This window comes from Canis aureus, chromosome 12, assembly GCF_053574225.1.
Source record: "Canis aureus isolate CA01 chromosome 12, VMU_Caureus_v.1.0, whole genome shotgun sequence".
Lineage (NCBI taxonomy): Eukaryota > Metazoa > Chordata > Mammalia > Carnivora > Canidae > Canis > Canis aureus.
In genome coordinates this window covers 4,904,693-4,920,178 of record NC_135622.1, presented here as the reverse complement: position 1 = coordinate 4,920,178, position 15,486 = coordinate 4,904,693, and the positions used below count along the sequence as shown (strand labels likewise).

Here is a 15,486-nt window from a genome sequence, read left to right as displayed (position 1 = left end):
CTTTACTTTTACTCAACTTCAGACATCCATTCCTACTACCCATGTTGTTACATAGAAGAGTTCCAGCTCTAAAATCATCAACTCTTTTTTTTTAAGACTTTATTCATTTATTCATGAGAGACACAGAGAGAGAGAGAGAGGCAGAGACATAGGCAGAGGGAGAGGCAGGCTCCATGCAGGGAGCCCGACGTGGGACTCAATCCCGGGTCTCCAGGATCAGGCCCTGGGCTGAAGGAGGCACTAAACCACTGAGCCACGTGGGCTGCCCCTAAAATCTTCAACTCTTAATGTCATTCTGACTACCAGGGCCGGAACTTCAGCTTAATCACTTTGACTTCTAAATCATTAGCTTTTTGACCTTATCAAGACTTCTCTTGACCAGAGTTGATCATACCTTCCTTAGCCTACCTTCTTACCCAGTCTGAATCAGGTGGATTTCTTGAACTCTCTCCCCAGCACCTTCCATTCCCTTTTTCCCTTGTGAGTCCATTCCATGTGTCTATAAATCATGATCCAGGATCTAAACAATAATGCATCTTCTCTGCTTTTGTACCTAGGCAGCTGTGTGTTGCTAGAGAAAGCAGCAGAAATGCATAGATTGGTATCTGCTGTGGTTCCAATGTGTTAGGCCCTCAACACTGTTCCCTAAATCTTTTACTTAGTATTTATTGTCAGCTCTCTCCCATTCACCTCCCTTTCATCCTCTCTTCTTCTAAACTGTGGCCATTCTTCTTAAGCCCCCTAACTCCCACCTCCCTCTCAACTAGCAACTTTACATCTCTACAAAGAACAATGAAGCTGTCAGATACGGACTCCCATCAATCACCACCTCCAGTCACAAACAGCTGTGAGTTTATCCATTGTTATATCTTCACCTTGAGTCTCAAGCAGGATGCAGTATACATCTTCCTGCTTGTGACTGATTTCCTACTTAGCTGGCTTCCCACTAGACTAACCTCAGCACCTCTCCTAGCATAGTAGTCAGCAGATAATAAGTGCTTAATAAATGTTTGTTGAAGTGTTTAATTGACCACACCCACCTGAACTTATTTACATTCCTTCCTTACTCTTCAGAACCCTTTTTAGTTATTCTCTACTGAGCTTCAACTTTTACTTGTTCCTTTCACTCAGTCTATAAATATGCCTAAATCATTCCCATCCTAAAACAACAGAATCTTCCCATATTACTCAGTGTGATAGGCAAGATTCTACCTCTACCAATCCATTGACTCTGGTATCAAAATGGTTACTAACTGCCAAATCAAATGGACATCCTTTAGAACGATTTAAAAAAATTTTGAGGGGTAATTTTTATTAGTGTTTTTATTTTTTATTTTTATTTTTTTAAATTTATTTATGATAGTCACAGAGAGAGAGAGAGAGAGAGAGAGAGAGAGGGGCAGAGACACAGGCAGAGGGAGAAGCAGGCTCCCTGCAGGGAGCCCGATGTGGGACTCGATCCCGGGTCTCCAGGATCGCGCCCTGGGCCAAAGGCAGGCGCTAAACCGCTGGGCCACCCAGGGATCCCTATTAGTGTTTTTAAAATTAAAATGACCTCTATCAAATATATGCTCATTTCTAAAGTCTCAAAAAGTACAGAAAGTGGACATACAGGTATACTCTAAATTATATTCCTGACAAACAGAGTTACCTACTATTGTAGCACATTTCTTTCTTGACATTTTTGGGCACTTTTTATTATAGAGGTGAAAGTTTAATTTTTTGCTTCATCAACCTCCAATAGCATTTTACATTATTCTTCCGATAAACTCTCACTGGGCACCACATCTTCCTGATTCTTCTCTTGTGTTGGGCCCTTTTCTTTATTCCCTTCACATGTTAGCTTTCATCAGGGTCAACCCTCCAGTCTTTCTGTTCTATATGCTTGCACTTCCATCATTTTACTAAGTATATCTTGAAATCCCAGAATCTACATTTCCTATTTCGATTTCTCCAACCTCTAGATTCATAAATCCAGTAATTTTCAGGTCATCTACTCTTGGATGTCCTAGAGACACCTCATATCATCCCTTCTGCAATACTGAAGAGATAAACTTGCCCTTCCAGTGGTCGTTTCTCTCTAGGTTATGGCATCATCCTTTACATTGTAATCCAGGCCAGAGACCTGGGAATTTTTTATTAGAGTCCTGTCTCTTCCCAAGTTGCATATCCCTCATCAAGTTCTATTGATTGTACTTCCCATGTATCTCTTGAATTTGTCCACTCTTCCTAATCCTTACTGTCCTTATCCTCTGTAGTTCCTAATCATACTTAATTTAGAGTACTGTAGCAACACAATAGTCGGTCTTACTCATAACTAGCCCATGGTAACCGTTAACTAAGTGGAGTGTAGTACACAGTCCCCACTTAAGTGTTTCACTGCTACTTCAAATTTATTTTGCCACATATTGAATCATCTTTCTCTTCACAACAACCATTCCTTCTTAATGTTTCCATCCTGTTTGTTTTTTTTAAAGGTCTTATTTATTTATTCATGAGAGACAGAGAGAGAGGCAGAGACACAGGCAGAGGGAGAAGCAGGCTCCATGCACCAGGAGCCTGACGTGGGACTCGATCCCAGGTCTCCAGGATCGCGCCCTGGGCCAAAGGCAGGCGCCAAACCGCTGCGCCACCCAGGGATCCTGGTACCACATCATTTCTATTTTACAAATAAGCAAAGAGAGTTTAGGAAACTTGTCCTGAGTTACCAAAATATATAAAAGTCAGAATTTAAAACCAGACAGCTTGATATTAGAACCAGTCCATCCCTAAATCCTTCACCTTTAATTTAAATCCCTTCTCCACACAATTTGGCAGTAGCCTCCAAAACACAAATCTGACCAGGTTTTCTCTTTGCCACCCTCTCTGCCTGCCTGGCATATCCCAGGCACCCAGGTCTGCCTACCTGCCATCTCCTCTGTAATCTGGCTCCCATCTGCCTTCTTGGCCTGGTACCAGCCATGCTCTAGGGCTCAATGCTGCTGCTCCAGAAGCACCACCCATTTCACACTCATATTTCTCTAAGTGTTGGTCTATCTACCAGAATGTTCTTTGTCACCCTATCCTTCTGGAGAAATCCTGTTCCTCCCTAGAACTCATTCCATGAAAGTATTCATGGTCACTCTTTCCCCATTCCTTTGCAGATACTGGAGTGACTCCTACCTCCACTCTCAGAAACTATGTGACTTGGGCAATTACTGTTTTAGTTTCCTCACTTGTATAATGGCAGCAGTAAGACTGTCTACTCAGAGAATTGCTGTGAGGTTCCAATGAGAAGATGGAAGTTAAGTACTTAGCTTACTAAGTACTTACTAAGTACTCAAGACATTTAGCAATTATTTACTCACCCCTATTTCTCTATGTAGCTGGGCCTCTACTACCCAAGTTTAACACTACAGTATGGTTTCTTCACATGGAAAAAGAAATCATCCACATATCACTTATATTTTAGCACAGTGCCTGGCATATTTTGCCTGTCTTATTAAGTAATTGAACTGGAATATTTATTCTTTTTTTAAAAGATTTATTTTTAGAGAGAGAGGGCAGGGGCAGAGAGAGGGAGAGAACGTCTTAAGCTAGTCCATGCTGAGCATGGAGCCCAACATGGGGCTCGATCTCACAATATGAGCCGAAGCCAAGAGTTGTAGGCTTAACTGACTGTGCCACCCAGGTGTCTCCCTCAAACTGGACTATTTAATTACTACCCATCTTTCAAGGCCAAGTTCAGTTTCCATTTCTACCACTAATATTTACCTAATGAATTGGATTTTCTCTTCTCAGAAATTCTTTTATTTAGTTCTTAAAACTTTTTAAAAAGATTTTATTTATTCAAGAGACACACACACAGAGGGAGAAGCAGAGACATAGGCAGAGGGAGAAGCAGGCTCCATGCAGGGAGCCTGATGCGGGACTAGATCCTGAGACTCTGGGATCATGCCCAGAGCTGAAGGAAGATGCTCAACCACTGAGCCACCCAGGCGTCCATTTATTTATTTATTTATTTATTTAATCTATTTTAGAGATTCTTTTCTTCTATTAAAGATTTACTTACTTGAGAGAGAAACCCAAGCTGACTCTGCTTGTTGAGCACGGAGCCTGACATGGGGCTCAATCTCATGACTCTGAGATCACAACCTGGGCTGAAACTAACAATTGGTTGCTAAACTAACTACACCACCCAGGCGCCCTTCAGAATTCTTTTACCACAGCTTGACTGATGATATGCGGTCTTGCATATGTAGAAATGTCGGCTCAATGAGGCAGACATCATCTCTTACATTGTCAATCTGCCCAACAATAGCTAATGTAAAGTGAATGTTCAACAGCTACTTGTGAATGAACATATTCTTGCCCCAGCAAGAGAAGCCTCACCTTATCACTCATAAGTCCTCCATCTCTAAGAAAATTCAGCGAAGAATTCATCTCCTGGATCTCCTTCCCCTAACTTTGGGAATTCAGCTTATAACTATGTGAATATGCACTTATTTCTATGCCTGTTATGGTTTAGGCTTCCCTTTCCTTGTTCACCTCCCTCAAAGCCCGGTAGAGGGCACTACACCTGCGATGGCTGCTTGTGGGAGTATGGCTTGCTCGCTGCAGATATTCTCAGTGGCAACTCTCCGAGTTACTTTTCTTTTGCCAGCGTTTTCCATGCTCAGGCCACACCGGCTTAAAATAAATGCTGCTGGATAATAATAATGGTGACTTCATCCCTGCCACCCTGTATATCAGATGGCTGAGAGGCTTGTTAGCATAATCGTCACTGAACCATGTTGGAGGAGTGGAGGAACGCTTGTCTCTACTCTTTGGAATATGGGCAGGAATAGCTATTTGAAGCACTGCAGAGCAGTCTGTTCTGGTTGCCTGGCCCTACAGTGTGGGAGTGAGGGAGAATGCACGGTAAGGTTTTACACTAAAATAGAGATTGCCACAATCCTTTCTTGGCACCCCAGGATTCCTAAGACTACAGTTTAAAACGAAGGACCAGGGAAGCCAGGAATAATGGAAAAGTCATATAAAAGGCTAGCTACGGGGTGCCTGGGTGGCTCAGTCAGTTGAGTGTCCAACTCTTGATCTCAGCTCAGGTCTTAATCTCAGGGTCCTGAGTTCAAGCCTAGCATTGGGCTCCACGCTGGGCATGGAGTCTACTTAAAAAAAAGAAAAAGATACTATCTCAAGCTCTTTAGTGAGCTAACTCTGCCACCTTATAAGTAATTTATTTTCTATACTTCAACTTCTTTACCTGTATTAAAAATGAAACTGCACCAATTATCCCACTTCAGCTTCACTGATCTCACTCCTCAGCTGTAGCCACCTGGCAATCATACACTAGGGATGGAATTCTCAAAAACAAGTCACGGCATTAGTTTAAGGAGAATAGGGATGAGAAGACACACTAACTCCACTGCAGTAAACATTCTACTCATTTGTGTGTGTATAGCTTCTAGCTTTGAGTTTATAACTTCTGAAGTATGTGAATTTTTGCATATATTTTCTCCCACTAAGACAATAAACCCCACAAAGATAGGGAATGTCTTTAATGTATCTCCAAACCACAGCTCACTCCGTGTCTAGCATGCTGTCCAGAAAGGCCAATGGTGGGGCACCTGGGTGGCTCATAGATTGGGCGTCTGCCTTTGGTTCAAGTCATGATCCTGGGGTCCTGGGATCGAATCCTGCATCGGGCTCCCTGTAGGGAGCTTGCTTCTCCCTCTGCCTGTTTCTCAGCCTCTGTGTCTCTCATGACTAAATAAAATCTTGAAAAAAAGAAAAAAATTAAAGGCCAATGGTTGAGAGGCATCACAATTCCCTGGCTAAAGCAGGAGAAAGCAAGTAACATCCTGAGTAGCTGAAAACTTGGAAAGAACAACATTCCTAGCCCAGTTTAGAAGTGCCCTTCCCTTCAGAACTTCCCCTAAGATGGAGAGTTCTCTGGAATATCTATGTCTACTGGACCTTGTTTATCTTCCTTGATGCAGACTCATTTGAGAAGCCAATTATATTTGGGAAAATATACTCTCTTCCCCAAAGCTGGGCAAATAGGCAAGTAGATTCAATCTACCACGTGTGAAGGTTGGTGTGTGGCAGCGAGAGACAGGAGTGAGTTTGTTTCTCCTTTGGGTGATGGTCTTTTCTGTAATACATTCACAAGCAGTTTTAAACTTCTTGCACTGGCAGGATTCTAGCGAGGCTCGGGACATGGTGAGGAAAGAAGTCACTCTGCCTCCTGCTGGCCACGAGCAGAAAGGCTTGAGTTCTTTTTGGCTTATTACTAGAGGTCACATTTCTCTTTCACAAAACAAGAACTTGTGAAGGAATGGAAGACCAAAAGGGAAAAGAGGGGCTTCTCTTTTTTGCTTAGCCTGAACTGAGCTCTAGGTGTTCATAAACTATTTAGATCAAATTCTTCATTTTGTGAGCCAAAACCTGAGGTTGATACATCTTCTCCATTAGCTATAGAAACAAAACAATAGATAGGAGTCAGGAAAAGCCCTGATCTTTGTGCTGACATCTCTGTTCCCTCTCCCTGATTGATGGAAGCAGGGAGTCCAGTCACATCCCCACATTAAGAGCCCCTGTTCCTTAGAACTCAGGGTCCCACACCAGCTTCTCCCCTGAATGGTGTCTTCAGTTTCATTTTCTTCCCTTTCCCCAAACCCCAATAAAACACACCAACTGCTTCAGAATATTTCTGGGTTGTGTTTTTTTGTGGGTCGTCTTCTTTTTTTTTTTATTTCAAATACTGAAAAAGTCCCTTGGGCTCTGTGGGGCTCCCCACGCTCATGGCCCCCTTTCCCCCACACTTACTGCCCTTCTCCCCACAGCAAATCTATTTCAAAGACAGCACTTTCTTCAATGAACAATTAACATTAATTGTGTTCTCAACTTGGCTCTGCAGAACCAGAAGAGCTGTTTGCATCTGTCATATTTAGATGGACAGTTTCTTTTATCTGATACCAGATCCCCAGCCACAAGCAAACAAGGTGTTTTTCTACAGAGCTGAATTAGAACTCCTCATCTGGAGTCTACTGCACTCCTCCCCCGCACACCCATCCTACACAGGCCAAATGGTTAGGAAGGATAGTCAGGAATGCCTTTATCAACTCCGAGCCCTATTTCGTACCCCCACAAATTTACCACCCCACCCTCTCAAAACACCACACCCATGCCAACCCCCACACCCCCTCCCACCCCCGCCAGGATTTCACTGAGATTTCTCCCAACAGTTATTTGGAAAAAAGATAAAACAAAAAAAGGTTCAGGGTCTTGGTGCTCAGCCCAAGGGGCTCCATGCGCTGGGACACCGACGGGCAGGGGCTTCTGCCTCTCCAGCCCGCGCCCGAGCCACCTCCTGACCCCTGGCTGCAAAAACAGGGAGGGGGAGGAGCCAGCACAGGACCCAGGAGGGCAGCGTCTCAGGATCTGGCGGAGCCCCGGGCAACATCATTCAACTTGGCCACTGCGGACGAACACAGAAGAAGAAAAAGAAAACACTGTCAAGTAATAAGGGAAAAAACCCCGAAGTTCCATCCCAGTCCCAAGCCCATGACTCTTCCATACTTAACAATCATTAGGCTACCTGGCACAAGCCTAAGTCCAATCCACAGAGTTGGAGAGAGGAGAGAGAGAGGAAGAGAGGGGAGGGAAGAAGGGAGAGTAAAGGGAGAGACAGGGAGAGGAGGTGGAGGAGGAAAAAGGGAGAACGAGAGAGAGGGGGAAAGGTCAGGAGAGAGGGAGAGAGAATTTCAGGTTTTCTACTAACCACAAAACAAAGTGTTCTCCATCTTTCTGGAGATAACCATGAAAACAATACAGAAATTCTTTAGATAAGATCAAAGTAACTGGAGGCTTGCAGGGGCTTAAATGGCCTGGCTTAGCACAGGCTTGATTTCACAGGCATAGCCAAAGCCACTTGCAGCAGCAGAGACTGTTGGGCACACGGTGATGAGGTGGTGCAGCATGGGAGCCAGGGCCTGATAACACACGTTGTTCTGAGTGGATTTAATAATCTAATAATTTAAAAAGGGAGACTTGGATTTGGTTTTGGAAATGACCCTTCTTTGCCATGGAAGTATTTCATGCTCTGGAAACAGGTGGCAAATACAGAACGTGGCTTGTTTTTTTTTTAGCCTTGAAGATGACCAGGTAGAGAGTCAGCGAAACCAACAGTTTTCTGATTTCCCTATTTTTTCTATTTCTTCCTAAAATTCAGACTTGTGACCTCAGTCTTGAGTATTCAAATGACCAATAGAGAAAGCAGCTCAGACAGAAAAGAAAAAAGTACAAAATTTGAGAAGATCGGAGATGAAGAAAACGTACAAAATTATATATATATTTATATATATAATAACATGACATATCTATGTACAACATGGCTGGGACAGTTGAAGAAACTATACAAGGATGTTCAGCATTTTCCCCTTCCCACACGGACTTTAGACTAAGGAAGACAGCATGAGGAATGGAGCAAGAAACACAAAAATTATATACAGTTACAAGTGACAGTCAAGGAATCTGGGGGCAGGGAATCCAGGGATCCTGCTCTCTCCATTCCTTCCTCACCAACTCTCTCCTATCCAATCTGAGTAACAGCCTGAAAGTGAATGGCCAGTCAGGAAAGAAGCATACACATCTACCATCCACCCCGCATGTGCATCAGCAAGTTCATGGTCATTCTCATCAGGTCAAATGTTTTGGCATATCAGAATTATGAGGTGAGAGGGCATGAGAGTATTACAGAATCTTGTCCTCTTTAACAGTTCTCACTCTGACCCTCTCTGTCCTAACTAGCAGTAGGACTCAGGCCAAGTTAAAGAGGCTGAGGGTGCTGGCCACCTGCACCCCTCTCCTCCACCTGCTCACAAATCTGCATTGCTGCTTCTCATCTCACAGGGGCTGAGTTACTGAGCCCTAGGAAGGCAGAGATTTCTTTTTTTTCTTTTTTCTTTTTTTTTAGCAGAGATTTCTTAATGTTCCTTTTCTCTCTCCCTGACCTGACTACCTTCCTCCACCAGCTTCTTCCAAGGTGAATTATCTACTAAGAACCTGCTGCTCTAGCCCTGCCCTAGTACCAAGGCAGAGGCTGGCTTCAGCTTGTCCCTTTTCTTCTGGTCTCCCTAACAATACACCTGACATCTGATTAATCTCAAATGTGGGACTCCACCACATATGCGTGACTGAACATGTGTTCTCAGGCCCGCAGCTTGGCGGCTAGAGCAGCTTTTTAGCAGCAACGGTCTGGACTGGAGGGCCAGGAGAGTGGGTGGGGGCAGAAGCAAGAAGCTTCTACAGAAGCTAGCTTCTTAGAACTTTTTCCTTGACCCTTAAGACCATGATATTTATGAGGCCCTCTTGCCTACATCTATAACCCTCAAATCTCAACTTCCTGTCTTCCCATGTCTTCTTCAAATGGTTCCCCTCTTGGGCTCACCCCTAGGCCTTCCTCACTTAGTTTTACAAAGAATAGCAGAGACTTTTTTTCAGCTCGCAGTTATACGATTTTTAAATTTGAATTAATCTTATCTATATTCAACTCTTTTACAGATGAGGAAATAGAAATCCATAGAGGTTAAATGACTTGACCAAGGTAACACATCAGTTTTGCTGAGACGGAGTGCAACTAGAACCCAGATATCTTAACTTCAAACGCAATGCTCTTTCCACTACCCCATGATACTTGTAAAAGCAGCATGCTGGAAGAGAGAGAGAAGGTGCCCATTTCATGTAAATGATGTTCTCCAAACTTTACATTACTTAAGAGCCAGGGCAAACTGTCAGAGATGCTCACTGAGTAAGGGAGGTTAAGTGGGCATTACAGTTTTAGGCAAGCAAATCAGTTTTCCTTTTTGAGGATTTTCTAAACCTGCTATAATGGAAACACGAAGCAATAGCAGCCTAAGGAAAAACATTTAGAAGCACAGAAAACAGATCTCATTCCATCTACCTTTCCCAACTATGTCAAGTTAGCCTCTGGATGTAAAACTACCATACTATTCCCAAGGCTTAGCCTAACCAATTTTGGGATATTCTCTTCCAAAAGGAAAAATCACATCTCCCTGGTTTCTCATACGAAATAAAAAAGAGCATTTGCAGCATTATCCAGTCCTATTCTCTTACTTCTGGGCCTCTACCTGGGCTACAGTGTGGGTGTGGAAATCTCAATTTAATCAAAGAAATGAACTTGAACCCCTTTTCAACCCACATCATCTTCTCAGCAGCCCCCAGCAGAATCACAGTCATTTCTGGCTAGCAAGCTGAGAAGATCTAACTAGGTGCTCATTCCATCCCTGCCTATGACATATAAAAGTCCTGTGGGTGAGGAAGGGGACAGAAGGGGGGCCCAGGTTACCCCGCAAGCTTGCTGGTGACGAGCGAGGACTTTCTCTGGGGCAGATCCTGTGGGGTGGGGATGTGGTCACCAGTCACCAGGTTCTTGTCTGGTCCTGCACTTGGCAGCTGCTTATTCTTCATCTTGGCTTTGGCCATGTTGTAGTCTCCTGAGTCAAAGTACTTTTGCTAAGAGACAAGAGGGATGTTTAAGTGAGTGAGGAACTCTGGTCTACCTAAAAGCAAGGAGACTCACATCCATTATAAAACCCTCAACAGTGCTTAGATCTTTCCAGTCTTCCTTGATTAACTTCATACACACATAGTTTAGCATTAATGACATGTACTTAGGTCTTCTCCCAAATGTGTTCTGACTTTTTCAGGTATATAAGCAGTTTCCTAGCTAAGGTTTAGATTTTAGAAGTTAAGAGATAGCCCCTACACCCTTTATACACCCATTAGTACAGTATGGTTCAACCAAATTACTGACTGTTCATAAAGCCTTACTGAGGACCAATCAGTCAGTCTCCAGTGGGCTTGGTGCTGGGGAAACAAATGAGTAAGATACACAGAAGCATCAATCTGGGGCTATCCTAGCAAACAGCAGGAGAGCAACCTCAAGTCAAAACCTTAAAATTAAAAATGATTCCCTCAGACCATGAATAGAAACTGGGCTTTTTCCTGAGGATCATGTCCTCTTCCTCTGACTCCCACTGCTCCCACACATGTTCCATGGCTGTGACAGCCTGCCCACGCCTGCCTTGCCTACAGCAAGGTAAACTGCAAATCAGCATCACATCATCATCTGTGACTAAGACTCAGTAACTAGGATTTTCCACAGGAATCTGTTTTACTGTTCATTTCATCCACACCGGGGAATACACACCAGTTTAATGACATATATATATAATGCCTCAGTTAGCTTTAGTACAAATGGGGACAGAGAAACCTGATCAGGAGCTAGATGGCTATGAAGGCAGACCTTCTGTAAGAAATCTATTCACTTCAAGTTGAAGAAATCTATAGAACAGATGGTGTGATCTTTTTTGAAATCATGCACCCCCAAAATTTAGCTCTAATCTTAAAAAATGCAAGTCTAAAACTCCCACCATCTAAACACAGAAATCCCTGGGGGAGTCAGCATTTCAGTTCCTAATGTCCTTCTTTCTCTCAATCCCCCAAAGCCCCCATACCCAAATGTCTCAACATTAAGCCTTAATATCCTGTAGGATACCGTATCAGGGATTTATAATCATTTGCCTTGCTCTTTACAAGTTTCTAATTCCTCTCTACAAACTGCCCAATAACAAAACCTCCAGATACGTATTCAGGAGCAGCTCTACAGATCTCATTCCTAAAGCCCCCTTTGACTTCAAAGTAAGAAGATAAGAAATTTTGTCCCATACCCCTTTCTGGAGTCTCTTCATGAGGAAGTCGGAGCCTCCAGGCTTTTGTCCTAGGCTTGGATATTTGGCCTTTAGCTTTGCCTCCTCGGCTCTCTCAGGGAGAATACCTTCTTTCTCCTGTGTGTCCTGGAGGAAACAAATGGGCCAATTTAAATTAAAAACTGAGAAGGAACTGCTTCTAATATCTAAGAACTTTCATACTATCAACTTTTCCTGGAGATCCATGCCCTTGTGAACATACTGTCTATATTCTGCTCCTAAATAAAGCCAGACCTTTGTTCAAATCCTAACGCTCAAGATGACTGTATTGTGAGGAAAAACAGAACAAGCTGCTTCTCACACTACGCCCAAAGAACCACTTCAGTGACCTGGGAGATTGGGTTAAAGATAATACCTAAACAAAATACTTCAATCAAGGGCAAACCATAGGTCGTTCAGCACAGAAGGTAGGAAAGACAGAGAAAAGTGCTAACCAGGGCTTCTGGTTACCCAAGATGAGTAGGAAAGTTCCTGGCTGTCCCTAACACACAGTACAAGTCAAACAGAAAATAAAAGGGGATAATTCTGAGATGCTCCCTCTTATCCAGAGTCTACAGTAGTCATCTGATAAGTATTTCTATGGAAGAGGCTAAAGCTATGTGGCTTTCTCCAAAAATCTCCACATTAGTAATGGAACAACATTGCTTTAACATTTCCATAAACATTAGGTAGGAAAGTGACAGATAAACAGAAATGAAAAGGACATTATTTTTAACCTCAGGAAAATTAAGATACAGGAGGCTTAACAGTATTTACCCACAGTTTTTGCCAAAAAGTCAACACCTTCTCTAGTGGGGCAAGTGATGGAAGTTTGGGGAACATGCCAAGAACCTGCAATTGGTTTGTTAGTAACCATTGTTACTATCTTCTTGCTTTTTGTGGGCCCCAATGCTCTTTGTTGACTTTTTAAAAGGACCTAACGCCAATCTGTGGCTCTTTTCAATGTATTTATATTCCCTTCCCTTGACAATCCAGCATGATTGTAACCAGGTGCCTTTTATGAACCCCCGAGCCCAGTACTAAATGTTGTAAGTCAAATACAAGCCCCAAGAAGAGGTTTACTTGGGGTGTTTTCATCACAGAATTGTTGAACTAAGTCCCATTGCCTTGGAAGTCGGGGTGGTGGTGGAAATAGGGTGATGTCTTTCTTGTCACGACTCTTTTGGTGTCTTTTCTAGATTTAGCCTCCATTATCCTGTATGGAACTCCAGTCCTCTTCAAGCCTATTCGTTCCTGACACACCGTGGGCAACCGACCATCCCCAACCGTCAAAATAGGTCTCTTGAGAAAGTTGCCGCCTTAAACTAGCCATGATAAAGACTTCTCCTTACGCCCAGTGCTGGTCTTTTAAACGTCTTTCCCTACATCTTTCTGATGTAGGCCCCAGCCGGGTGGTTGGGTAGTTTACCTCCATTAACCAATAACACACATCGTTTTCCAGGTACCACCAGCCCCCGTTCATTCAACCCCGTCTTTCCAAACACCCGCCCCGCGCCCCGGCTTGGCCAATGATAGCGCGACCTCCATGAGGAGAGCGGTAGGCCGAATGGCCAATCAGAGAGAGTATGGCACTGACGGACAATGGGCCCAACTAATCAGCGCCAGAGCTGCAAGCGGTGTTGCGGCTCACCCGGCGTGATGCAAGCAGTGGCCAACCCCCGCAGAGCTTGAGACCATGGCGACCAATCCGCACTGGTGGGAGATCGTCTCCCGCCCCACCACAGTCGCCCCCGGCTCGCCCGCCCGCACCCCCTCCATTTCACCTGCTTCTCCTCGCCGGTCTCCTCCGCAGGGTTCTCCTCTTCTTGTTTCTGGGACATGGCGGGACCAGGGCTGTGGAGTGTGAGGGGCCCGGGAAATCGATCGGAGAAGGGAAGGGGGAGGGGAAACGGGGACAACCTGCTCTGCTTCTTCGGCTCCTGTCACTAGGGTTGCTCAGTCAAAATGGCGGCCCTTGCCTGTGACGTTGTGGCCGCCCCTTCTATGGGAGCCAATGGGAATGGGGTAGCTGGGGCAATGACGTAACGATCTGCCAATCGCCGCTGGGTAAAGGTGGGGTCTTTGGAGACGACAGGCAAGCTGGAACACCAATCTGGAAAGAGAGTGAGACCCAAGAACCAATTGGAAGCCCGTGTGTGGGGGGGTGAATCTTAGGGGGCGGTGCTGCTGGCTTTGGCATTTTTGCTGGTTTGGTGGGACCAGGCTTACTTCAGCTCTAGCACCAGGTGCCTGGGAGGCTCTGCTGAACTTCAAAACTGGAGAGCGAAAGGATGGAGACGATTTAGTTTGGCGCAGTATTAGCAGAAAGTAATCAATCTCTAGGGATCCCTGGGTGGCTCAGCGGTTTAGCGCCTGCCTTTGGCCCAGAGCGCGATCCTGGAGTCTGGGGATCGAGTCCCTCCCGTCATGGAGCCTGCTTCTCTCTCTGCCTGTGTCTCTGCCACTCTCTCTCTATGTCTGTCATAAAAAAACAAATAAATCTTTAAAAAAAGAAAGAAAATTCTCAATCTCCAGAAAATAATTTGGAGGTCAGAGTGCACCTTACGTTGGTAGTCAGTACTGTTGCGATGTACGTACTTGGCGAATGGAGCGGAAAGACTGAGGCCCCAAACCAAGGTGTCTTGCACAGATGGCTTTACGTTCCATGATTTAACTGCTCTGCACAGTTTTATAATACGTGTTCAGAGTCAGTCCATAGAGAGTAAGATCCTTGAAACGGAAAGCACGGTTCTAGGTATATGGTAAGCCTTGAGTAGATAGCACTAGTTAAGGTATCCCGAGTCACAGCTCAACATTTCTTGAGTGTTTGTGTGTAGATGGTAATGAATTTATTTTTTAGGGGTACATATAGAGTAAGACAGTCTCTGGCTTTAGAAGGCTTAGTTTAGAGGGCATGTGGGGAGGGTTTCGCAGTGTGCCAGGTGTAACCTAAATCCCCGAGATTATATAGACATGTCTTCCTGGAGTGTTAGTCCCCATTTTTATATTAAAAACAAACATAAGGGCAGCCCCAGTGGCGCAGCGGTTTAGCGCCGCCTTCAGCCCGGGTGTGATCCTGGAGACCCGGGATAGAGTCCCACGTCGGGCTCCCTGTGTGGAGCCCGCTTCTCCCTCTGCCTGTGTCTCTGCCTCTCTCTCTCTCTCTGTCTCTCTATCTCTATCTCTCTGTGTCTCTATGGATAAATAAATAAAATCTTAAAAAAATAAATAAATAAAAGCAAACAAAAAATAAAAATAAAAACAAACATTAGTTTAATACTAATAACGTTGCAAAATTCATATTAAAATTAAAATTTCCAGGCAGCTTCTTGTGACAGCCTTAGGGCTCTCTGATAATTTTTCTGTATAATTAGATGTACTTCTGAAAAAGTCTGAGAAGAACTTGTAATACACAGATTATTATATAAGGCAAAATCTAGTAAGCATTGAAATAAAAGTGTTAATAAAGTGCTGTGGGGGTGCAAAGGAAGACTAATTCAGTTTAGATTGAAAAAACAAACACGAGGGAGGTGATATTTGAAATATATTTTGTTTTAAGAGAATGAGTGGGGGGAGCAGAGAGAATATTAAAGCGGCTCCACTCCAGAGAGGGGCTTTAACCCGTGTCCCCGCGATCATGACCCAATCTGAAATCAAGAACCAGACCCTTAACTGACTGAGCCACCCAAGCACCCCTGAAATAAGTTTTAAAGAACTTAGCAGTTGGCTGCATAAA

General features: G+C 44.1%; 1 protein-coding gene across 3 annotated transcripts; it reads right to left on the bottom strand.

The window, feature by feature from the left end:
* Positions 1-3,500: 3,500 nt before the first annotated feature.
* ENSA (endosulfine alpha) lies at positions 3,501-13,737 on the bottom strand. 3 transcript variants are annotated; one of them, XM_077842394.1, is made up of 4 exons: positions 13,535-13,737; positions 11,733-11,858; positions 10,349-10,515; positions 3,501-7,459 (listed from the first exon to the last, which is right to left on the bottom strand). In XM_077842394.1, exons 1-4 carry the CDS (start codon positions 13,589-13,591, stop codon positions 7,444-7,446), a joined length of 366 nt encoding a protein of 121 aa, XP_077698520.1. In that variant the 5' UTR covers positions 13,592-13,737; the 3' UTR covers positions 3,501-7,443. The 3 variants fall into 3 exon arrangements, with proteins under 3 accessions (XP_077698520.1, XP_077698522.1, XP_077698523.1); XM_077842396.1 differs by lacking the exon at positions 13,535-13,737 and adding an exon at positions 13,180-13,284; XM_077842397.1 differs by lacking the exon at positions 13,535-13,737 and adding an exon at positions 12,834-12,863.
* Positions 13,738-15,486: the final 1,749 nt, after the last annotated feature.